The 27861-nt window shown below is 32.9% G+C and overlaps 3 protein-coding genes across 4 annotated transcripts in view; 2 read left to right on the top strand and 1 right to left on the bottom strand.

The window, feature by feature from the left end:
- LOC143916579 (uncharacterized) overlaps positions 1–27861 on the top strand; it is a 590438-nt gene that overhangs the window by 372642 nt on the left and 189935 nt on the right. The window lies entirely within an intron of this gene.
- LOC143917017 (transmembrane protein 186) lies at positions 160–2322 on the top strand. The gene is made up of 2 exons (XM_077438378.1): positions 160–527; positions 602–2322. Exons 1-2 carry the CDS (start codon positions 224–226, stop codon positions 904–906), a joined length of 609 nt encoding a protein of 202 aa, XP_077294504.1. The 5' UTR covers positions 160–223; the 3' UTR covers positions 907–2322.
- On the bottom strand, positions 1901–25871 carry Nost (Nostrin). 2 transcript variants are annotated; one of them, XM_077438377.1, is made up of 12 exons: positions 25731–25871; positions 19978–21390; positions 10344–10429; positions 8439–8579; positions 6802–7002; positions 6525–6650; positions 6331–6454; positions 6084–6254; positions 5857–6009; positions 3832–3984; positions 2780–2948; positions 1901–2551 (listed from the first exon to the last, which is right to left on the bottom strand). In XM_077438377.1, exons 2-12 carry the CDS (start codon positions 21367–21369, stop codon positions 2457–2459), a joined length of 2811 nt encoding a protein of 936 aa, XP_077294503.1. In that variant the 5' UTR covers positions 21370–21390; positions 25731–25871; the 3' UTR covers positions 1901–2456. The 2 variants fall into 2 exon arrangements, with proteins under 2 accessions (XP_077294503.1, XP_077294502.1); XM_077438376.1 differs by having other exon boundaries at positions 25743–25870.

The raw sequence follows: 27861 nt of genomic DNA, 5'->3' as shown, positions 1-27861 counted from the left end.
ATAATAATGACATTAAACATTTTAACATTAAAATTCAAGTGAAACGTTTTTATCCAGCATGGATGGCGACTGTAATATTTATTCTGTTTTCGTATAAATATAAAACTTGAAATAATAAAAACAAGAAACAAGGATTTGTACGAAAACAAAATATTGATTATGGCCAAAGATGTCAGATTCATTTCGGGTTATGTCAGATGCTCGGTGATTAAAAATCTGTAAAATGCTAACAAGAGTAGTCCTAAATCACGCGAGGTCTCGTTTCAACATTCGATATGGTATTCGATGTGATATTCAAAATAGCCTACCTTCAAACAGGGCAACCATGTGTACAGTTCAATTGGCAAACAATCCCGACGAAAAGTTTAAAATGATCTACAGGCTCGAAGAGATGCACCTCGTGAGCTTGGCCAGTCGGGCAAAAGTCTTCCAAGCCACTTGCACCGTTTTGGTCACACCGCTGGTGGCAGCTGGCGAATTTGTAAATTTGGTTCCGGAGAATACGACGATAGTTGCAGCAATTTTAGGTACATACGCTCTCTGTAAGGTTTCGGATGCTCGATTCCAAATATGTGTTGAATTATATTTTGTTTGCCTTTAGGATTCATGACCACAAGTGCGTTCACAATGTTTAGTTTTTTAAGTAAAGGAACGATTGGAATTATAAAGTACAACGAAGAAGAGAATGTGTTGAAGGTTAGTAGTTTAAACTTTTGGGGAGCAAGAAATGACGAGATTGTGCCTGTAGACGATTGGGTGCCTCTATCTGAACTTCGTATGGGATTTACTTCAAAATTTTACCACACAACGCAGCGCTATAGCACTTCAGATACGATGAAACTATTTTGTAAAAATAAATATGTATTAGACGAGAAAGTATTTGAATCGGTGATTGGGGTTTCTTAATATATGAAATTAAATTATTTGACGATAAACGTATGTTGTTTTATTTTGATTGTAATAAATTTCATCTATACATAGTTCTGTTGAAATGAAATTGCTATATTATGTAATGCTATAAGCAGCTTTTGTGCAAAATATAAAGTTGTTGGAAAACTGTTATTACTGTTTTTATAAATAAACTTCTTTAATTATCATTTTTTAAATAACCTTATAATTTTTTTAATAAACTTTGCAGTGTATTGTACTAAAATTTCATATAAAGAAGTTTAAGCTTATATACAAAATTCTGTAAAGACCCGTAAACCGGAAGTGTTCGATTCAAACTTGTTCAATTTTTCTTCCATTATTTGTTTCCAGTATAATCTTCGTACCAATGTGATGAAATTTGATATTTTATATGATATGATGAAATTTTTTTTAAAATTGGTCCAGTTTCGGAGGAGAAAACTGGAGAATACGAAACCTCGATTTTGTCGATTTAAAATACGTATTATCTGGTCGAGGCGAAACTGTCGCATTCACTCAATATATACATATATACATATATATCGAAGAAAGGAACGGCAACAAAATTAAGGTTTCGGGTATACAGCCCTCTTAAGTAATAAAAAAATAATTTTGATTAAAATCCTATAACCGGAAGTAGAACTTTTGTTTAGTGTAAATTTTCTTATTAATATTAGCGCTTTATTTGTATCGAAAATGCTCTAATTGCAGGTATGTGTGAACATACATACATACATATACATATATGTATGTATATGAGTTGCATTATTGAATTTTGTTTTTGATACTTCTTATATTCCTCAAATGCATAGATAAAGTCATCGGTTGGTTACATCCGTTTTTCCACTAAATCCAAAATTCACGGTTTTCGCTCAAGTCTAATGTACATGCATATACGTATGAATGTATTGTCCAAAAGTTGAATATAATCATTACCAAATAATCATAAAAGTAATAAATGACGTTATTTTGGGAAAATAAAACATGCAAAATAAGATAATTTCAACAAATTCATTTTATTATACAACGGTAACAATTTCAAAAACTTCAATCTTTGAAATATTTTTGGCATACTTATTTTATATTAAGTTATAAATTGGAAAACTCTAAAGAATTTGTTAAATTTCACATATATTCAAAACAATTTATTAATCAATGGGAAACATAATTTTTTTACATATAAAATTACATGTAAAAATACAATCGACACATTTTTCACATAAAACAAAACTGCGCGCACATACATATTATTCCATTATAGACTAGATAATCTCACCCACCCAATTATATACGAATAATTAAGCCAAATATTTTTAATGTAGGAAGTAAAAAAAAAACAATATTATTCACAAAAAAATATATCGATAATCCTGTACGAAAAAGCCAATGTTAAAATATTTACATATTATAGTTAAAAAAAAATTGCAGAACCAAACCACAGATTTACAATACAAATCAGACAAAACGCGTTAATAATAATATATTATAAAATAGAGATTGCTATTTTTTAGTAATACTTTGGCATTATTTTATTCATATTTGATTCATCATGAAGGTGGGTGAGTGACTGGCACTTTTGTTTCATCATCATCGTATTTCGGTGGCGGTGGCCTTTCCGGGGGGTCATCAAAGATGTTCTCCTCTAAAAAAGAAAAATAAATACGTTTAAAATAATACATAACTATTAAAATAATAAATCACTCGTCTTTGATCCGGGCCACACTGTGCAACTTTGTCGGCCGACTTGTTGCGCGACCAGAAAAAATGTATGGAAAAAGTCTGGTCGCCCTCAACCAAGTCGCTCGCAAGTCGCACGGTGTGGCCTGGTTCTTTGAAAAGGTGAAAAATAAACAAATGTATGCATGCTTACCGACATCGCTGTAGTGCTGTATGGAGACACCATCTGCAGAACCCCTGTCCAGACATCTAGAGGTATGAGCTGGTGTAGTTGGAGAACTAGGCGGAGAAATGTTGACTTCATCGGCTTCAGCTGGTGCTCGGACCACTCCTCGATATTCGTGTTGTAGCCAAGGTGGTACCTACATATGTAGACATCAAATCATTTTCAATTTCAAGTAGTACTAGTGTTTCTTTTGATTATTAAATATGTATATACAATACAGTATTATATAATACAAGTGGTCTGTGTGCACACAGACTTGATCGGCCGACATTAACAAAACAACAAATTAAAAATACGATTTTTTTTTCAAAAAAATTAACTAAATTTTAAATATTATTATTATACTAGTGTTGTGCCCGTTGAAATTTCAACGGGTAGTTTCGAAAACAAATTGATACATGATTTAAAATAAAGTTACAATACGTATAGTAATAATTAATCGGAATCGGAACTAAAACAGAAATCGGAACTGAAACAGGGAACGGTATACGGAACTGAAAATGGAGTCCGTATCCGAAACAAAAAGGAATCCAGAATCGGAAATGAAATAGGAATCAGGATCCAGAACTGAAAAAGGAATTGGGATCCGGAACTGAAACAGTAATCGGATACGGAACTGAAACACTAATCGGGATCCGGAACTGAAACATTAATCGGGATCCGGAACAGAAACAGGAAACCAGATCCAGAATTGAAGCAAAAGTCGGGAACAGGAACTGATACAGGAATCCGTATCCGGAATTGATACAAAAGTCGGGATACGGAATATGGAACTGAAAAAAGAATCGGGATCCGGAACTGAAAAAGGGATCGGAATTGAAACAATAGTCGGTAACCGGAACTGAAACAGGAATCCGGAACCGGAATTGAAGCAAAAGTCGGGAGCCGGAACTGAAACATGAATCCGGATCCGGAATTGATACAAAAGTCGCTATGTATGTATGTATGTATGTGAAATGTATAGACGATATGTATGTATGTATGTATGTACATATGTGAGAATGCCATCCAATAATCACCGTTAGTATGGTTTGTTGTAGTCCTCTCCTGTCTCTGGCTACTTTTAAATGGGGAGAAAGGGGATGAGGCGTTCGCCCCCTTCCTGTCAAAACCGCTAGCGCCCCCGCAGCCTGGATTCTAGCCCCCTCCAAATAAGTCAATACTGATTTCATCTGAAATATTAAAGTTGTATCAGTTGGTTTAATGAAATGGATTGACGGGGTGAGTTTTAATTATATTTTTAGTGTAACGAAATTTGGTAAGTGAAAGTGATGTTTAGCGATATGAAATTTCTCCTAAAAATAGACTATTCAAATTACTAATACTATTAGAAGTTTGGACTTTTTTACTATTTAAAAAAATAAACAGTCAATATTTACCTATTGAAGTTTATTTGGGTCGATTATGAAAAGTTTTGATTGAATAAAAAAAAGCATGCGCTGCAGATGAAATTTATTTCGTATGAATGAGAAAACCCGGTGTAGAATCTGAGCTCATCTTGTATCTTCAAAAGACTTCATATGTACAATATATCGTTTATCGTTTCCCGTTTATATATATACATATATCGTTTCCCGGAAAGATGCACTTAATCGCACTGAATAGTAGGAGAGTTTCGAGAAGTCCTAATTTTCAAAGGCGCTAAAAAGAACTTACGCAATAGAATTCCACAAAAAAAGGTTGGTACCTTCAAATAACATTCAATTACCTCTTCACGCTTTTTTATGGAATTCTATTGTTAGTTAGTTAGTTAGTTAGTTCTCCTTGAGCATCTTTGAAAGTTTGGATGTCTCGAGAGTGCAACTATCTCGAGTGCATTTTTCCGGTCACCACATATATCAGTGGCGTGTGGTGGAAATTTATATGCATATATTTGTATATATATGTATATATATATACATATATATATATATATATATATATATATATATATATATACATATATATACACATATTTTTTACATAGATTTATACCAGGAAGGCCTAACACGTGAACCCCAATGCGCCTTCCTAGACAATTAATTATGTACAAACATTGCAGCATTTTTTATTAAATAAATCGCTATGTTTTGAGATGGTCTCCGTGATTTGACAGAATGTTAAATTACAGAAAACGCAAATATCAGAATGCAAAGATCGAAAATCGAAATATCTTAAGTCGAAAGATAAAAAAAAAATGGTGCATGGTAAACGGTACATACTCACTTAATTTGCGCGAGCAGGATACAACAGGAACAAGCGGAACATACTTTTCCTCCCGTGTTAATGTGCGCGCGCAGAATACGGGAGGAAAAGCATGTTCCTCTTGTTCTTGTTGTATCCTGCTCGCGCAAATTAAGTGAGTATGTACCGTTTACCATGCACCATTTTTTTTTTTATCTTTCGATTTTCGATCTTTGCCTTCCGATATTTGCGTTTTCTGTAATTTAACATTCTGTCAAGTCACGTAGACCCCGTTTTGAGAGACTGAAAAATACGAAATTAAATATAATACAGTTTTTGTTTTACCCGGCTTCGCTCAGTATTTGTAATATAAACAGCGTAAACATGGCGAATCTAATAGTAAATATTCATTTGTTTTATATTAAATTTAATTGAATCGAAAAAAAAAAATCGACTCGTCGTCATAGCAATTTTGACTTGTTTACGAAATTGCCAACCAAAGATACAAACTTTCATACAAAGTCTCTTTCAAAATTATATATTAGATGAAATCATCAAGCCTTTGAATTGGATTGGATTTTGGTATCCGTTATTTTCAAGTAACATTATTGCACCCAGCTTGTTAAAAACACAATAATAGTTAAAATGGTTTTCGGCTACAGATAGATAGATGCCTTCGACTGAATTGAAATGTAAAGCATTTTACTTGCAGTCAACAGTCGAGTCATAAATTATGACTCGTAGTCAATCAATATTGGAACATATCGTAGGAATGTCTAATTAGTAATTACGTAAGTACGCACGACATCAATCAGCCGATGGTTTTAGTCCCTCGATAAAGTCCCTTTAGAACTAAAATATAAACACATATGTATACATACGTGATAGAGCTTTTCCGATACATTTTGCTGCGAATCATTAGCGCCAAAATTCGGAGTGGTTGTAATAGCTTGTGCTAATTTCTCTAAAGCCTGCTTAGATTTCCTCTCCCTTTCGGTGTCAGTCTTGATCAATTGTATTATTCTGATCAATGCCTGAAAAATCAATGGGTATTTTTAATAGTCACGGCATGTAATCGTCACTGCTGAAGCAGGAACATTGAAAGTACCTGTTTCCTTCTTTCTTTATTCATTGCCAAAGTAATGTGTTGGCAGTAGAAATCAGGTAAATGCATGGAAGGCGGTGGTTGTACGAGAAAACTTCTAACTATTTGTTTTTCGTTGGCTAGAGTCGTTTCGAAATTGTCTTCCAAAGATGTTGCCTCTTCGCTCGGTGATCCCTGAATTGACGTTTATTATTATGTCGTCGTTAGATATATACATTTAATAAATAGTTTGCTATAATAAATAATTTACCGGTCCGAGAGAAGACGCCAATGTGATATATCGTTTAAGGGCTCGTCTCATACTGGCCCATCTGTCTTCTTCTAATTCGATCAAAATTTCAGACCCTTTCACAACCATAGTTTCCCATTCGACCCTAAAAACAACCATATTGTACACAGGTAACAATTTAAATAATTAAATTTATCGATTCGCATAGTAAATACCTCGCCCTTTCGGCTCTCAAACATGCCATGTAATATTCAACATCAGCTTTTGCGGCCGCTTCTTCGGCCTTATTCTTCTTCCGTTTCAATTCAGCTTCTTGGACAGTTGTAGATCCTTTATTGAGACTGAAAAATCAAAATCAGTTTTACATACGTACATTTTTTGACTAAAACTTCTTTACGGACGGTACGGTACAGTCACAAAAATTTGCAACATTGAAATATTGCACGAAACTAAAGACAGTCTCCCTTTCCTTTGCTCCTTTTATGCATGTACCTGGAATCTTGAACCCTTTCGTTGAATCTGGCAGCTGCATGTGACAGTTTCTTAGTCCTAGCTTCCACAGCTCTGAGATCTTCTAATCTGCGCGCTGTCCTACCGACATCACTCTCCACCTGTTTTCTTACTACATCCCTCGATGAAACTAGTCTTTGTAAAGGTCTGACTACTTCTTCTACCATACGATTGGAAAACTGCCTGAAACATCCAATACCACTCTTATATTGTCACTAGTGTTATGTCTGTTGAAATTTCAACGGGTGCTTTTGGATTGATACATGATTTAAAATAAAGTTACAAATATGAATAGTAATAATTAATCGGAATCGGCACTGAAACATAAATCGGGAATCGGTTATGCCAATTGTATTATGCAATAAAAAATAATAAAACCCGAAGTCAACATCGAAGTCGAAATCGGAATCGGAAATCGGATAATATGAAAAGTACGTATTTTTACATCGCGTGACGTAAGCAAAAATATTTATGAGCTATGTATGTTTAATTTACAAAAGCTTATACCCACCCAATATTATAAATTACATATACATATATGTCTGTATGTAGATCGCAATTCAATTATGTGTTATTTAGAGCGATTCCTCCATTGGGTAAAATAGTATATTAGTCTGCGTACCACTCTAGCAAGTAGTGCGGGTTGGGTTCGAGATCTCGCCACTTCGAATTAATTTTATTTTTCAAATATCGTTAAAATATAATCAGTTTTAATTAAAAATATATATTTAATTGTTTAATATGAAAACAAAAAAAAATGGTTGAAAACCTCGCTAAAATTATTATTACGTATTTTTTTTTATATGGCGAGAAGGAAACAAATTCAATTAATGTTTTTTTTAAAAAAAGGCCAATTGAAAATTTGACGTTGGATTCGTCGCTAAATCTCTGAACTCCGGTATACGGGTTTGGTGCATCCGCTCCAAAATCGCCAGACAAATTGAACGACAGATTAACGAACGGCTGCTTTAAATGCAATTCTCGTCTTCTCGAATGATAGATTGCACATCATATGACGAGTAACCTTTCGATGTGCACAGATGCAATTATTAAAATGGTAATTATTAAAATTGAGTTGGATCTTTCAGGCGAGTTTAATAAGGCAAGATTCGATAAGTTCCGAATCCGTCATCTGATGTGCAATCTATCATTCGAGAAGACGATAATTGCATTTAAAGCAGCCGTCCGTTAATCTGTCGTTCAATTTGTCTGGCGATTTTGGAGCGGGTGCACCGCATCCCAGGTATACCTATAAGAGGATATTTGTGTTCGCGCGAGGGTACGCAGGTTCGATTCCGAATGAATTTATACAAAGTTTAGGCTTTTTATCGATTCATTATTAAGTTTGGCTAGCGTTAGGACACACAAACACACATAATAGCGTCTTTATAAATGTATATAATAATTAAAGGGCGGACAGGGAGCGTGCTTTTTCCAGGAATCAGGGCGTTTTGGGTCTATTTACAAAGCTAGAGTGCAAAAAAAAGGTTCGGCGAACCTTTAACAATTAACAATGAACGGCACGCTTCCGATCCGCTCACTAATAATAATATTCTGTGTCTATTTTGGTTGGTAAAGTGGCATTGATAAAGTACGCACAATTGTACTTATTTTCTTACCTGTGCAATTGCGCTCTGGCCTCCATGTCTAGAGCTATTCCTCTGCAAGTCAAAGCAGTCGTTCCTGGACCTCTGGATGCCCTTCTGCTCCTGGCTCCAACTCGAAGCACAGCACAAGCATATTGCCTTTCAGCTTCAGCTCTGTAAAAAATGAGAATTTTAAGATGAGCAATTCTTTCGTGACCCAGTATGACAACAATGGACATACATATTTAAATATAAAATCGTGTGAATCTGTCTTAAGATGGCCACGACGAAATCCGATCCACCATAAAGCATTTCCACATAGCTTTGTCCGATCCGTTGAAGATATTTCTGACGCGGAAGACTCTCTGGATGCTGACAAAGTGAGAATTTAAACCTATTTCGCAAGAGCGAGCCATTACTATTACCAAAATAAACGTGAGCAGATGAAAGTGGCACTCGAACCCTACAAATGCGACCACCGACTATTGAATGATTCGCTTCACAAGTGGAATACTTATTTTTTCCATTCGACCGCTACTGTTATCGTAATTACTGCTTCCGCACCGACTGCGATTAAAACCGCTAACCGGGTCACTTTTACCTTCTATCTACATACATACATAAGTACTCGTACTTCTCTTCAAATGCACCTCATTCTAAATTCAATTCTTATAAATGCTACAGATTCCCTTGCAGTTATGAATGCCAAAAAATCAGACGAACATATGGAAGCCAGAGAGCGTTAGGGTGAAATCACACAGCGGTGCATGTGGCACGTGGGTTTTTTTTATATAGTTTTAAACAAATTTATTTATTTTACATAGATACATGTATACCAGGAAGACCCCAATGCGCCTTCCTGGAAAATTAATTGCAAATAATGCAGCATTTTATTATTACATAAATCACTGTATTTCCAGAAGCTGAACAATACGAAATCACAATTAATTAACTAATCACATAATTAATCTATTGAGACATCTATGGATTAAGATTTTGTACATATTTTTTACAAATTATACACACAATAAATACAGAAGATTTGTGACAACAGGAAAGATGATTTTTGCCAATTTTGAGGAACCGTTTCAATAATGATAAGATAGAATTGGCAAACTCTGATAAGAAACGATCGATTTGGAGTCACAAATACCCCCAAATCTGATATGGCGGATTGAACCCACTGATCACTTGGTGCTAAATATATACGCTACCGTTAAGCCATACTGCTGGCTATAGAAAAAAGTCGACGTTCATGGCACGCATGCATGGCACACGGTCCAACGCGTCGTCTCAAAACGACTCTTTCGACCTATGTCGTTGAAATTGTATGGTAGTATTTATCCTTGCTTGACAGTGATCTATACCAAAATGACCCTTTGGACCATTTTCGGTAAAATTGTACCCTTGCTTGACAGTGATCGATAACGAATATAGGATACACCGTAGTCCAAAGGGTCGTTTTGGTATAGATCACTGTCAAGAAAGGATAAATACAATTTCAACGACTTACATAACATCGTTACATAACATGTCGTTTTGAGACGATACGTTGGACCGTGTGTCATGCATGTGTGCCATGAACGTAAGATTTTTTCTATATGTTTTTTCTCACTTAATTTGCGCGAGCAGGATACAAGAGGAAAAAGAGGAACAGGCTTTTCCTCCCGTATCCTGCCCGCGCACATTAAGCAAGGCTGTACGACAAAAAGGGAGATAATTTCACCGCATGTCACTGATATATATTATATAGACATAGAACCCTTTACCATGCATACATTCTTTTCGATCTTTTGACTTAAGATCTTTCGATTTTCGATCTTTGCCTTCCGATATTTGCTTTTTCGATCTTTCGACTTTCAATATACGAACAGCGTATTCTGGTTACACCCAATAAGTTTTCACTTCATAAAAATAAAATAAAAAGGTCTTACATACCTTTGCTGCAAAATTCCGAAGAGTTCCTTGCATGCGACACTTCCTTCTTTTACGTTAGAGCGTAGTTCAATGAAAGCGTTTTGATCCTGAAATGTTAAATTTATACGTTTTTAATACATATTTATGTTACACATTTTAATTTAATTTTCAAATTGTTGACAAAAAAACAAACTTCATAAATTGGTTAAATAAATGATTTGGGTAAAACATTTAAAGTTTCGTCAGTGTATTGAAAATATTTTCAGGATTTAGTATCAATCTAACGGTTAGATAAATATTAAATATGACCTAACATAGTTTTGACCAAACATAACGCTCAAACGCTAACATATTTACATATTTGATCAATATTATACGGTCAGTATTGATAGTAATATTAACATATTATCATCATTAACTAGTGTACATAGATGAAATATCATCGCATGGGTGTTGTCATATTTAGTTATTAAATTAAAAAAATATATATAAATGTGTCGGTCCAGTGTTCGATCCGCACGCGGTCGAATTTTTTTCAATTACCTTTTAAATATATTTAATTTAATATTTATATTTAATTGTTTAATATGAAAAAAATGGTAAAAACTACTTACCTACGCAAATATATTATTTTATTTACATACATATAAATAATATAAAATACCAATAGAAAAATTAATTAATTAAACAAATTTTTCAATAGATAGCACTAAATAATAGACTTAGCGGCGTCTATTAGCCTAGAGGAAACATTGGTAGTAAACAGTATATATAGATGTATATATGTATAATATATATGGATGTATACATACATATAAATTAATATTAACATAATAATAAAATAGTTAAATACCCATTCATTTAGCCAGTGTTTTAATTATAAAATATAGAGTAAAAAAAGAAAAAGTTATAGGCGTTTAAATAATTGGAATCTGACATGGCGAAAAGTGAGAATAGTCTAAACAAACGCTGGATAAACGTCAGGCACTTATTCGTAGGAGAATTTTCAAACGCGTCTGATAGGATATTTTTTCACCATCGTAATGGCGGAGGATACATTTACTTATATTGATGACCAAAATGAGCAATATGGCAAAGTATGAAAACCATCGGATAAGAGGCAATTTTGAGGCAAGTGAAACTAAAAAAAGCGGTTTGTAAAAAATATATCAGCATTGATACTAATTATATTAATATTAACCTCAATATATGAACATATGTACATATGTATGTTTGTGTACTAAGTATAATAACAATTACTTATTTTTACAAGCCTCTTCTATTTTTTTATGCCTATTTTTAAGAAATACTGTAACGTATAAAAATTGACTTAAGCTCGACCTACTGACCGTCAATTAAAAAAAATGTCCATATATATATAATACGTGTGTCTTGATAAGCTTACACTAATGCTCAAACTGCCGACACACGTGTCAATTATGTACACCTACACTAAAGTTCAAATTGAGAATATTGTCTATTGTTAAGCGAATACACTGAATTGAGTAATCCGTTAGTAATACGATTTTTACACACGCGACAATTCATGACACAAATTCCGAGCTAGGTTTCTTTAACTGTCATTGCATAATGAAAATAATAATAAAATATGATTTCTACAAAATAAAAAGAAATTCATAATCACACTAGAGAAAGTCTAAACGATTTAAACAACATTGAAAAGACATTGTAAGATTTTGGCATTGTTCGACAGATTCGACTCATATTTTCAAATGTAATTTGCTATTACATATATGAATCGCATGCATGTATGAAAGTGCTTTAAATTATTGTCGTACACATGTATTTACATATGTAGAGTGCCAACTATGTTACTTCCAACAAAATTATCAAACTTGGCTATTTTTGTACGACGCGTAATATTCGCCCACGTTTTCCCTCTAGAACTGTTTATTAGTTTATTTAAATTGGAATTGCAATTTTTATTGTAAACATCGGGCGATGGGATAATCCCATCGATGATTTTGCGTGATTGAAAAAATAACAATAAGAAAGCAAACAAGTAAAGAAAGTGTATTGTGGATACAACAAAATTACGGCCAATTGACTAGAAAGAAGCATGTTCATAAAACGATACAGAAAAATCACGCGATATAGTATTACATATTGTATATATGAACATAGATTTACACTTTCATCAAAAATCACGCACATCCATATATATAACCAAATGTAATTGTACCTATTTTTACTTTATTTTATTTTATTTCAATTAATCATGCACACTCGCCTAACAGATTGCTCCAAAGTGGCGAGTGTGCTAAACAGATTAACATTCGAGAAATATATATTACATATGTATATTAAATACATAATTATTACATACATACATACATACACATGTAAATCTAAATAACACCTAACATCTATGGTCAGACATAACAAACATCGTAAACAATACGATCAATAGCATTCTTCATGTAATAATACGAATTTTTACATTCAATAACACTGTTCGACAAATGAAGACTTTTTTTTTGGTTCAGAGCCCAGTGAACACGAATCTGGTAATAAAAAATGTTGATTGGCTCGAGATTCCGAACACTTCCAATTAACCATTTTAAACGAAAACAAAAAATAGTGCAGCCAGAATACTATCCCAATAAACATGTTTCAATAGAAAATACTCGATATAAAATAGTATTAACAGTGGTAAAAAATCCCAAATGAAAATACGTACTTTTGACTTTTAATTTGAACTGGACGACTACTTAGAGAGATTTGAAAGCTGAAAAGTACTACAAATGAAAGATAAAATACTCAACTATAGATTCCAAAATTCATTTTGAACAGGAAATTGACAGATTTTGAGACATCGACCGAACAACACGAAGATATAGAAAAATCACGCGATTTAAAAAACACATATGTATATCTCCGAATCTCGAGCCAATCAACATTTTTTATTATCAGATTCGTATTTAGTGGGCATAGATCTATTAGAAAAGTCATATCTCGTCTCTGAACCATTTTTCGTGTCGAACAGTGTAATCATCCGCAGAGACGTTCATGGAGAGAAATCTGGCGAAACCTGAGATATAACAATAACTCAAGATTTGCAATAGAAAATTGGAGAGGAAAAGCCAATTTAACAGGAACCGTGTCAATGAACATCAGAAAAATTGACAAATTCTGATAAGAAACGATCGACCTCGACAAACCAAGGCCTGGCCAACAACGAGACTCTAGTAAGAATCGAACCCGTGACACCTTGCACGAAATAATACAACACTCACCACTAGACCACGCTGCTGGTTAAAAAAATATTATTTTAAATGGTACAATGAATTAAAATACTTCGTTGCCATCGTATCGAAAATAAAAGTCAATAAGAATTAATAATTCGGAACATTTCAAAACAAAACGGGCGAGTGGTGCTAATTTCGAAAGTTTATGCGGTCCAAAAATTTTAAACTTAAAAAAAATTGCACACATACAAGTATTCGCATATAAATATGTATAGAATGTGTGCATGTTTCTATGTATGTATGTACATACAGAATGTGTTAATCGCGTAGTGTAATGAATTTGAGAAGCGAAAAGTATGAGTATTACATATTATTGTGCATACATACATATACCAAATTATTGCTTATCGAATGCTATATGCGAATTTTCAGAAAAATGTTATATTACTTTTTAACAGGGAAAAATTAAAAGATTTATATTTTTTCGCCTTTTAACCCTTATTTTCATACGTATATGTTCATACATGTGTTTACATATGTATATAAGTATGTACATACACACTTCAAAAAAGTCCACAAAATTTTTGCTTAGTTATTGATTACAGCTGGGCAGTAACTTTTAAATTAAATGATTAGTGGCCGTATAAGAATTTGGTGACTTAATTTTTGATAAATATGTATTTTTATTACATATATATTAATGTAATTTTGGATTGTATTTTTATACCAGCAGTATAGACTAGTGGTTAGGATATAGTGCTTTGAAAAAAGTGGTCACGGGTTCAAATTCCACTAGTTTCTGCTTGCCAGACCTTGGATTTGTGACTCCAGGTCGATTGTTTCCTATCAGAGTTTGCCAATTTATCTGATTTTCATTGAAACGGTTCCACGAATTGGCAACCTTACCTACTTTCAGCAATCTGGGATTTCGCTGAATTGTATAAAATTCTGCAAATTTACAAATTTGACCATAAATGTCTCTGTGGATGTCAATTGATATGTACATATGTATTTACTGAATTGTTTAAAAAATGCTGCAAATTCACAAATATGATCATATATGTCTCTGTGGATGTTAATTAATATGTATTTACTTTGTATAATAATACTTGTATCAAATGTACAATATTTCTTAGGCCTTCCTGGTATAAATTAAAAAAATAAATAAACAAAGTTTGTGTGACGCTTCACAAAATCATTTTAATATGCGTTAAAATGATTTTGTGCTTAAATTTACTGATCGATTAAATACGGGACATAAAAATATTGTTTTTTTTTCCAAAAAAGGGTTAAACATATGGTTTTTGAATAATTAAACAGCACTCCGTATATAGTATGTCAAATAAAAAGTAAAAATTTACATCATTAAAGATTTGCATAATTAAAATTGGCAATGCATGTGTAATATCATGCTTAATTATTCTAATTCGTAAATTGAACTGCGTCATTCGTATTCATTTTTTTTTACTGTTGAAATGTTAAAATTCAAAATCAAGAATCAATTCCTGGCTACAAAATCGTATTCAAATTTTTCAATCGCATTTCAAGTTATTTCATATTTGTATTGAGTCACAAGTCGTTGCACAACTTCCACGCCAAAGTGTGTTACAAATCAGTCAATAAAACGGACCCCAAGCAAACATCCTCAAAGCTTTGATCACAATGATTGATTGATTGTCTCTGAATGGCCTCAAATCGAACAATCAATAATAGCATTGTTTGAAAATTCGACAAAAAGGCTATGCTTCCGTTCGTACGAGTATCGACCGGATGTTGTGTTGTGGAAAAACACAATGAAAGAGATACACTCGTGGTTTTTTTCTCCGTTTTGTAATATGAGAACGTCCATCAAAACACTCTTGTTCGATATGCGGATTTAAATCCATACAAATGATTATTGTACGTACGCGAGATTGAGAGGCGCTGCTCGTAACTCATTAACGACCAAAAACGGACACCGTTCACATTTGTATTGAACGAAATCACAAGTGTATACTTTTTCAATACCATATGCTTTTTTTTTCGTGAATGGACAAATTTAATAATTTTAATATTAGCCTTTTATGAGTCGGTGTTTCTAATTTCGACACGTGTTTAGATTAAAAAGTTAAAAAAAATCGAATGTTACATATGTATATGTATATACACTAACAATAAAATGTAAAACTTCAGTGAGATTAATAGTAATAATATTTCACTCTATAAATAGTAGCAATAAACATCAGTAAACTGTCATTTTCTAGCCAACAGTATACATTATATAACTTATTAAATACTAGCTGAACACACCATGCGTTGCAATGCCACAATAGCGCATACAATTCCCGTTCCCGTTCCCGTTCCCGTTCCCGTTCCCGTTCCCGTTCCCGTTCCCGTTCCCGTTCCCGTTCCCGTTACCGTTCCCGTTCCCATTCCCATTCTCGTTCCCATTTGTCGGAAAAACGCAGGCAGCGAACACGTTGGTCACGACACGAAAACATTTGAAATTGTAGCGTTGCAATGACACTCATTCCCGTTTTTTTTTCAAAGTATTCTTCCCGTCGAACGTCCCGACACAGGGCCCCTCAAGTAGGCCATTTTGGTCAGGAAATACAACAATGTTCATGTGTATAGCGATCGGTAGAATTTCACTTTTATTTGTTGTTAGTTTTGAGTTTGTGTTTCGTATTTTGAAATATTTGCATTGATAAAATTTGAATATAAAAAAGCAAGTTGTCGATATTATTGATTTATTTATGTATATGATATATATTTTATATTATTGGAAATTTATATTTTTTAGACGGTAAAATTAATTGTCAACGTAATGTTATGGACAGCAAAACTTACAGTAATATTATTAAAGACCTTGCATTGAATTATATTGTAATAATATTATATAGTTAAATAAGAAATAATAAAAAAAAAATACAGACATTATTTGATTTTCGATCTTTTCGATCTTTCGACTTTTGATGCAGTGACTCATACCCGTTTAGCTCTACATATACATATTATATAAATCACACAACTACAGTTAGATTACATAATAATTAAAATCAAAAGTATAAACATATTTCATATGTATGTACAAATGTATGACATTTTTTACTAAACGATTTTGCAATCAGTAATTACTATTGAATATTACATACATACATACAGATATGTATGTATCTATGTACAAATAATTTTAACAATTGTACTTAAACAACTAAAAAAAGGCGTTAAAAAAAATTGGGATCCAATGCGATGCAATTTTATTGCATCAAATACTCCATGTAAAAACATGAAAATGTTGATTATCTTGATCATGCTAAATAAATAAAATGTCTTTAATATATTATAATAGAAATTTTTAATATGACTTTTCCAATTATTTTTTTTTAGTTTAATTAAAAGATTCTTATGATAATTTTGAATGCAAATTACATTAAATTGAATACATTTTCAATGAATTCTTCTTGAATCTCATTACAATACATTACTTTAATAGATTACAACGTTTAAACAATTAAAATGTATTTAAAGCATCGACGAAAATGTATTTGGTTAACGTTAGTCTACAAAAAAGTCTAGATAGAAAAATTTCGATTGCACACAACTCGCTACCGTAGTAATAATTCGACTAATACGTGATTCAAGAATTAACGCAACCACTAGTTGGAATCATTGATGCGAATCATCGTCAAGAACCTTTCTTTTGACCCATGCTTTATATATAGGTATTATATGTGCTTGATGGATGCGCTCGTTTAACTCGAGTGATTCAAACGATGCTTCATTTCAACACTCAAACTACCGCAAACATTTTTTTACTCATATGAAAAGTAACTCTTTGGAATCGGTTCTCAGGCTTCCATGCTTCGATTGCACCATCTTTGAATACTTTCTAACCTTTTTTCTATAATTAAAAAAATTGTGCCACACGCAAGGTTCAATCGGTTTAACTCTAAAACGCGACCTGACTTACAAATCACACGTGCATCACAATCCAGTTATAAACCCAGTTTTTTAATATTCACAAGCCGGGAGACAAGTCCAATTATAGTACCTGCAAGCCGTTGTTCCTTGCGTGTGGTCGCAATTCAAAACAAACACTAAAATTTCTAATTTTAACCCCGACTATTTCGATGCATTGCTTTCGACAAATCTATACAATTCCAATATAAATAAAAAAAAACACAAAACTGTCACCAAACTATTGTTTAAGTTCATTCTGAACGATTTGTGTCGTTTGAAATATTAGAAAATAAATAAAGTACAATTTAAAGAAGCTGCCATGGTACGCCAGTCAATAAAGGTTGGGAATGACTATGTCAAAGCGACATACGGTATATACATATATAAAATTGAATGTCTGTTTGGGGCCCGGACTACTCGAGGGGCCCTGTGTCGGAACGTTGGACTGATCGATATTGCTATTTTATATTATTCTATATAAAAATGCATATATTTATTTGATCATAGCTAAATGTTATTACTATTTTTGGATCCGCGCATTATTTGTGTCCATGTGAAATCGTACCTGTCATATTATACTTTTTTATTCGATTATTTTAAAAAATGACATTAAACATATACGTATTTTTCTAACAGGTCTAAAAGATTTTTTGCATATTAAAAATATATCTATAGGATGTTTTTTTAGTTTTTCATAGGGCACGGAATTATTTTTCCAGGGCCCGGAATTCCTCTTGGCTGTTCTGTACATGTGTATTTTAACTAACCCATAATTATCTATATATATGTATATAAAATTTAATGTCTGTTTGTTTGTCTGTCTCTCATATATAGGCTCCTAAACCACTTAACCGATTACGATGGAACTTTCAGGATTTGTTGTATGCATATCTGGGAAGGTTACTGTGAAAAAAAAACGGGAAAAAACCTCTTAATAATAATATTCGTAATTACGATTTCACCGACGCGAAAGTTTGAAGCGCCATTGTGTAGTCAAGGAAATGTGTTCGTTGGTAACCACGTTATCAGTTTTATGTGTTTATGACGAAACAGCGTTGAAGAGACGCTGTTGAGTTCCAACCATCACTTGAAACGGGAACGAGAACGGGAATTGCATGTCTTATTCTGGGATTGCAACGCATGCCGGGTTCAGTTAGTAATATATACATATGTATAAAAAAATTTAGAGACTTCACGTCGAAAAATTTTGGGTCAAAATCATATTTAATGCACTAAAAAAAATCCAATTTAAAAGCCGTTGAGAAATCATTAACAAATTAAGTAATTTTACATTGCGAAACTAAGCCCACACATATTCGTACATACATACATACATATTAAATGTCACGATTTCAGAACATTCTTTATGTTCTACGTAACGTGTATCTAAATCTATGATCATAATCAAACAAAGTGATGATACGACTGAGTAAATATGTAAGTAAATGCTAGTTGATTATACAATTACGTATTCAGAAAATTTTACTGAATTTCAGCACTTATTATTTTATATTGAAAACAGCGATTAAAATGGAACACTGTTTATATGTTCTAATAATCCATTCTAATAGCCAATAAAAATAGATAAAGATAGCTCGCGCCCATTAGTGGGTTAACGTTTAGCCAATTATTCAGGATGCAGTTCGAATGTACATATTGTTATGTAATTGTATATAATTCGTTTGAATCTGCTTTATATTTTCATTTAATTCAATACTGAGTAATGTTTATTTAATTCTATAGTCAATAATGAATTGTTGAATATTCTACAAATTTATGTGAAAACAAATTGTCAATATTTATATCGAAATTTAATAAAATACTAACAAATATGTACATATATATATATATATATATATATATATATATATATATATATATATATATATATATATATATATATATATATATATATATATATATATATATATATATATATATATATATATATATATATATATATATATATATATATATGTACATATGTAAGACCAAACGTTGAATAAAATACTTAAACCAAATATGTAAACGTAAATGGTATACAACTCATCAATTTTTCCTTATTTTCCAATGACTTATCGAATTGACGTAACAATGACGTAACTTAATATGGAAAAGGATATATATGTAATAGCAAACTGTGGTTTTATGTACAAATGACACCACATGTTACATATATAAATATGATATAACAACAAGGGTAATTTTCCTAATATTAAATGACCATTGTTGCTACCTGAAGGTTGATATTATATATATTTACTTAGCTTACTATATGTACATATGTATTATAGCATACAGAATGATTCACAACTCATAGTACAAATAGGAAGGTCATTTAGAGCAAAAACAGGTGACAACGATTTGCCTCTACTATATAATATAAATTTGCACTTTGTACGTTAATCAAAGTTAAATTGCTCTAGTTTGTAGTGCTATGCAATTGTACACAATACCTATGTACATATATCCAAATACATTCGAGTAATATTAAATATACTCACAATCTGCTTAAACTGATGAGCTGCAACATCAGGAACAGCTTCAGGGTTGTCACTTTTGGTCGATCCACGATCCGGCGAAACCGAACCAACAGCCAACTGTTTATCATCATCATCGTTCACAACCACTTCGCTACTTTCCACATTTTCACAATTGATTTTCACCAACACCGGTTCGCTGATTTGCAAAACGTTAGGTTGAGACCTGCTATGTCTCAATTCACAGTCGTCGTTGATGTGAAACACACGAGTGTCCTTTGCCAGATTCAATTTGAATATACTGTTGCACACACTTCGACTCCTGCCCCCCTTTCTATCGGCTCTGATCAGATCCGGAGACTTTGACTGGTCGACCGAGGCATTGCTGTAGCCACTGACTATACTCTCATCTCCAAAATCGTCTCCTTTGCCGAAGGAATCGAGCGAAACGTGCACGTCGACGTCTTCATAGTCGCTGAAGTCGGAATCTGGATACTCGTCTGAAGATTTTTGAGTCGACTTTTTAGCCCCCGGTTTGTGTATAACTTTATCTAGCTTAGATCGTTCAATTTCGAACCACTCCTTAAGTCCGTACCAAGCTTTCGAGAATCGCTTCTTGTTGCCTTTGAAGCCTCCTTTGTGGGCTGAATAGAAGGCAGACAAGCGATTCTTCAATCGGATGGCTCGCTCGTTGTCGAAATAGCTCGAATATTCACTCTTGATTGAAGACTTCACTGAAAGTTTTGGCAGCATGAAAAGATTGCGCTTTTTATCGATGGTGTCGTATTCGGGCAGGGACGATATTGAACGTTTTGATTCTGCATTTTTCAGAGACGCGTTGCAAACTTGGCTCAGGTTGTCTAGGCTGGCCGAGTTTTGGTACTTGGTTTCGTTTTTAGAGTCGTTCAAGGTCCTCTTTCTGGTGGTGTAGACAGAGGAAGACCTGCTCGGCGGTAGCTCATAGTTGTTGGAGTCTTGTGGGTCTTTGAGACTGGCTGCGCTCACGTAGAAAGTGAGCTCTGATTTGTGGAGTCTCGGTGGTGGTTCTATGGTGGTCGGAGGGGGTGTGGTGGCACTCATAGCCTCGTAGTGGTTTCCCGGTTCCGGGGAACCGCATCCTGGTTCCGACGGGTGCAAGATGTAGTGCTGCTGGTCGTTGTTGGAGAAGAAAGAGAAGACGATGTCGGAGAAGTGGTCTGCCTGTTGTGGACAGGTGGAGTGGTCTGCAACGTCTGGCTGGGTCGACCAGCTGTCGACTACTGTAGGTGTTGCTGTCGGTGTTATCGCCATTTCGCCATGTTGCGGTCTATCTCTTTTGGCACTGGTCACTGTTGGCTTGTTTGGAAGTTTCGGTATGGGCACACCCCACAGCTTGTACTCGCTCTCGAACTTTGGTATTTTGAAGTGCTTCATCATTGGGTCTCATCCTAGTCAATCCTACAAAAATTATACATCAATTAAATACATTACATACAATACATCTTCTTCACCAATTATTTTTGGTGCTACTTAAGTATGCGGTCTACCTCTGAATCGCAGTCGATTATTTTTTTTATTTGTATCGTAGCAACGAAATGTTTATTACAATTTTTGTTTTTTACTGCCGCCCCATAATGTTGTCGAAGCATTTCTATCAAAATATCTCTTAACCAAATCTTAAATTAATAGGGCCAAGCTAAACTTAACCTAACCTATCCTAACCCTTGAATAAATAGGTGTTGGCTGCTAAGATATGTTTTTTTTTTGTAAAAATATTGATGAAATAAAAATTAAAAAAATAAGATATCTTATCAGACAACACCTATTTATTTAAGGGTCAGGATAGGTTAGGTTAAGTTAAGGTTGGCCCTATTCATTTAAGATTAAGTTGTTAGGGTCGGTATTATTCAGTATCAGTGTCACACGCGAGAACTGAGACAGTGAGACCGCATATTAAAGTAAAAACGTGAAGGTAGATCGCATACTAAAGTAGATATGTGAAGGTAGACCGCAAACTTAAGTAGCACCTTATTTTCTTAATAAAAGCTTTTTAAAGGCAAATTTAAAACACACATGCAGATATAAATTTACATAAAAATATCCATATAGTATTATATGCAGTGGTGTTGTGCTAAATAAAAAAGTACCAGAATGGTGTTTAATTTTTACCACCCCCCACCCCCGCTTTTTTCGTTACTTAAAAAATATGCATCCTAATATTGGTAGTACAAATATTTATAAAAAAATCAAATGCTAATTAACTTGAAAAGTCAATCAAAAGGCTTATTACTTTTTACAATATAATATACAGTTATGAAAATTTTGATTCGGCATCATTCAAAGTATCTATAATTTTTTCAATGGGTTGTTGGGCTATTTTTAAAAAAAATTCTGCATTCAAAATGGGCATTTGAGTGAGGTTACGGTTGTAGTCACCAAATGTTAAAACGAGGTATACAAAATTTTATATTTGGTATACAAAATTTTATATGAAATATAAGCAAAAATATTTTTTTATTTTACTCGAAAAACAATTTTTATATCGAAGTAGCAGGGCGGCGACCTGGCCCGACTACACCACTGATTATATGCATATACATATACATATGTAGGTACAAGATATTTCCTAAATATATTAAACACTATTAGTTTTACCCGGCTTCGCTCGGTATTTGTAATATAAACCGCTTAAACGTGGCTAATCTAATAGTAAACATTTTATTAAATTTATTTGAATAGTTTTATTTTATTTGAATATTCATTTGTTTTTTTTTTATTAAATTAAATTATACGAAGGAATTATACGAACCAACAATAGTTACATACGAAGTCTCTTTCGAGATTATATGTATGTCTGAATTAATAATTTAACTTCTAATATTGACGGAAGTCTCAAATATAGTTATTAAAAAAAATCAAAGAACAATTCATACGACTTCAGTGCGCCTCGAAATTTTTGATGTAACAGCTTCTTTTTATGAAAAAAGCTGAATTAATACACTTTTAAAGGTGGCACAGTTTTATAAAGTGCCGAATGTTGATTGATATGGTAACTAAGTAAACATATACCATTTATTCAACATATGTATGTACGTACATAGCTACTATAATATTAACTCTCTTGACAACTGGAAGACTTATTTGAAAAGGATCAACTCAAATTTTAGCAGAGTATTGTATTTAAATGTGTACACATGTATGTATGTATGCAATATTGAAAGGAAATTAGCTTGGAAGAAGTGAATAATAATAATAAATAAGTGAATGAACATTCCATTATTATCCGCAAAGTATTTGTTTTAAACACGTCTTGTAATTATTTTTTTCAAGCACGTTTTGTAATAACTTGTGGAAATATGAAAAATCAGTGGATTTTGAATGGCTGCAGATGATGATGTCTACTGCTGGAATTAATAAACCATAGGTGGGCTATTAAATAGTAATTTAACAAAAATATTTTTGAGAATAAACAAAAGTAATACACTATCGAAGATTACGCACATCTCTGTCTAAAATTGTCTAAATTAGCCGCAATTATACCCGATTTCACCTGCGAAAAGTTGAAAAGTGCATATTATGCAACACATATCAAATTTCCCGTGTCGATTGCATTACACAAACACACACACACACACACACCTAGAGGTGAAATTCAAAACTAGAAGCACAACTCGTTCACACAGGCCATTCGATCTCTCTTTGACATGTGCACTGAATAGGAAATTTTTCTGTATGTTAATTTATCTTTACGCATAATATATATATGTATATGTACATATTATAGAAAACACTGTTTGTTTTCTACGGCGACGTAATCGTGGGTACTAATCGTGGGTACTAAGTTTGAGAATCGCAGAAAGCTCACACACAATTACCGCAAAAACGTCAATATAATATAATATAATATAATATAATGGGTACATAATATGTATGTACAATGTGCTATGTAACGAGAAGATGTTTTACGTTTACGCAACGCAAAGACGCGCCGCGCTAATGGTGTTAATAAATCAATTTTTCGCAAAAAGTCAAGGATATCTTGTTTTTAGATTATCAATTTTTAAATTAATTCGACTTTCATGATCGTAGTTTTTCTCGTGCGATTAATTCGCGTTGACATCCGGAAGAATTGTTTCGATTTTTTTTTATTACTTCGATTTCGAATCGGTGACATGTTTTGATGTTATCGTTAATATGTATGTATATATGTATACATATATGTTTTTTATATTTGTTGTATTATAATATTATAATTACATTCAATCATGAGTTGCCAGTTTTGTTTTAAGATAATTTATCGACCTTAACGAATTATACGAATGTAATAACTTAATAAAGTTGTTATGAAACTTACAAGTTTATTGACCTTTCCAGTAATCCAAAAATTCAACACTTTTTTAAACATTAAAATACATTTTAATTATTTTTCAGTAAAACTAATGATTTTTTTGTATTTAATTCAGCTTAATTAATTATTAATCGAATAAAAAAAATAGGGTAAGTATTAAAATGCTCTTGGGTTCGATTTTATATACGTATGTACCTAAATAAACTATGTATATATTTAGTTATGTAAAAAACATTGGTTGGGAATTTCGCAAACAAGTCAAAATTTCTATGACTTGTTCTATGACGAGTCGATTTTTTTTTTCGATTCAAATAAATTTAATAAAAAATCAAATGAATATTTACTATTAGATTCGCCATGTTTACGCTGTTTATATTACAAATACTGAACGAAGCAACTAGTTATATATATATATATATATATATATATATATATATATATATATATATATATATATATATATATATATATATATATATATATATATATTATCAAATATACATATTATTTATAATTGTGCTGAAAATTCAATAGTTTTCCTGATGTTCGACCTACCATAATGAGTAATGACGACTAAAATTCTGATGTTTATTGAATTTACATGATTATTTTTAATTGCTTGAAAAATATGCAAAGATTCATTTAGCGGATGTTTTGCCTTAACGTTCGCCATCCTATAATAGTCAACTAGTACATATAATAAAATTATTATAATTATTAACTGATGAAATTGCTATGATAGTATTTTGAATTTGTAAAATTTAACATTTTACTAAAATACATTTTATTTTTACTTTAATATTATGAAAATACTGCTAATAATATTAAAAAAAACTAGTAATGGATTGTGGTTTTGTTAATATTATCGAATTGATTGATTGATTGTCAAAAAATGCCAACCAGAAATGATCGGTAAACGGATTATTCTCGGCACATCTGACACTCGAGTTCTCGTTAATACAATATTTCGCGTGGATTGATGGAGTTTTTGGGTGCCAGATGTTTCGTAATCGAGTTTTTAGTGACGTGCGCGAGATTGCTTTTTGCGGAATAATCACCGCACCAAAATTATCATACATAGATCTTAATTATGATTATTTTATAATTTCCGTATTTTTTTGAGTTAGGTACTAGTCAGCCATATATTATTACATCTCATGGTTTCCCGTTTATTAAAAATATTTTTATATTTACATATGTAGGTATGTATGCGTATGTTCGTACCATTTTATTCATGCATAAAAGAAACAAATTATAAACCTGATCGAATGATGAACGCTTCTTCGGAATCATTGAAAGTGCACAAAAATACAACAATAAAAGTTAAAGAGGACAGAGTGGAGTTTGTCCTCGAAAATTTTGAATGTTGGCAACGCGGCCGAGAGGTGGCAGGCGTGGCGACGGAACCGGAAGTGTGGAGACGCGGGAAATCGTCACATGACGCTGTCACCTGATTGTTCACCTGAACAACAATGAACGGAGACGAAATGGAAGACAAGCACGTGAGCGTGTGATAGTTTAAAGTGTGTAGAAGAAGCACATAGACGAGCGAAGTAGACGCGACCGAGAGCCCGACTGCTAAACATAGACTAAAACCATTATGTGTGCCCCACCCGCACTCTTCCACATACAGATGCTCTTCTAAATATACCCATTTGTTTCCCGCCACTCACTCCACTGCACTGGCGCTGCCTGTGGGAACTCAATAAATAACAAAAAATAAAAATAAATAACGAGTCTCCCGCATGCAACGCAACACGCCAAACAACAACGAGAAAGCTACATATGTATGTATGTAGATCCACGAAAAACTATGATTCCTCGGCTGCTGAAGCATTTTGAAGGTCACTATCCAAAATTTCCAGACATATCACAATATATGTGTGTACATACACCCCGTGCAAAGCGAAGCTTATCGTTTGCATCACATGCAAATAACGATATATTCTAAAAGACTAGGAAAAGAATTTAAAATAATAGTTTTCGTATTACTTTCTACAACTCCTCTTCATCAATATGTAGCAAAAAAAAGCGTTTTTGTTAATACATAACATTATGACGGGAATCATTGTAAGTTTGGAGTATAAATGAACCTTTTTTTTTATACCTGGAGTGGATTTCATAAATCAAAAAATAAATGGCAGTCAGTAATAAAATATTTAGGAGTAACGTTTGATAAAAGAATGAGATGGGCACCTCACATTGAGGCAGCGAAATGCAAGGCGATGCGGGGTATATCCTCAATATATCCAATATTTAATCGCCATAGTTCTTTATCAACGCTAAATAAAATAAAATTATATCGCGCGCTCATATTACCATTATTAACCTATGCTTCACCTGTATGGAATAACGCCTCGAATACTAACCTTTCCAAGCTCCAAGTAATACAAAATAAATCCCTTAAAATAATTTATAATACACCCATATATACTAACCTGAAAAAACTGCATGCTATATATAATATTCCGTTTGTTACAGACATTATTAACAAACTAACCAGTAGATTCTATGAAAGAATCACTAATAACCATACTAACACACTTGTGAAGAGTCTCGGTGATTACAACAAAATGTCTATAGCCTTCAGGTATAAACACAGATTACCTAAACACTATCGACTTTAGAGAGTCTTTAATTAATATTATGTATTAGATGTATTATGAACATTTATAAGGATTGTAAATAGGTTTTTGAGCTCTTTTTCCTATTATGCTTTAGATTAACATTAGAATAATATAATATTGTGATTACTAACCAAATTAAATTAAAATTGTAAAATAGAAAATGATCAGTAGATCAGTAGCTATTAAAATCGATAAAAATGGATTTTTTTTCTTCAAGGTTTTCAACATATCAAGGGGACTTCAAATAATAGTAGGGAATAAAAATAAAAAAGTTTTTTTTATTTTAATACTAGCTGAACCCGGCATGCTTTGCAATGCCACAATAACGCATGCAATTCCCGTTCTCATTCCCGTTCCCGTTCCCGTTCTCGTTCTCGTTCCCATTTGTCGGAAAAACGCAGGCAGCGAACAAATTTGAAATTCTTCAATTATTTGTTTATTTTACCCTAACAACGCATGTGGCGACGCGAAAACATTTGTAATTATTGCGTTGCAATGCCACTTATTCCCGTTATTCCCGTTTCCGTTCCTGTTTTTGGCCGATTTTTTTTCACAGTAAGCTTCCTGGACATGTATACAATAAATCCTGAAAGTTCAATCGTTCCATCGTACAGTAACGCATGCAATTTCCGTTCCCATTCCCGTTTCTCGATGCGTTTCGATAAGTGAATGTTTCAGTTTCAAATTAATACTTGATAATCAAATTAAATTATAGTAAAGTATAGGAACGCATACGTGACAGACAGATAAACATTGATTTATATACATATGTAGGATTGTTATGAGTGGTACGTAATGTCAGGTTGGTATGAGTTGTACGTAATGTCTTCTTTTTGGCCCACCAAAAACGAGTATCCTTCATTTTCTTCGTGAGGAGGCCAATTTTCTAATTTTCATTGAAACGGTTCCTGTAAATTGGCATCTCCTCTTATATATCTCTTGAAAATCTCAAGT

Source organism: Arctopsyche grandis, chromosome 9, assembly GCF_051622035.1.
Source record: "Arctopsyche grandis isolate Sample6627 chromosome 9, ASM5162203v2, whole genome shotgun sequence".
Taxonomy (NCBI): Eukaryota; Metazoa; Arthropoda; class Insecta; order Trichoptera; family Hydropsychidae; genus Arctopsyche; species Arctopsyche grandis.
Note: the sequence above shows the minus strand (reverse complement) of the source record. Positions and strands in the feature narration are given on the sequence as shown.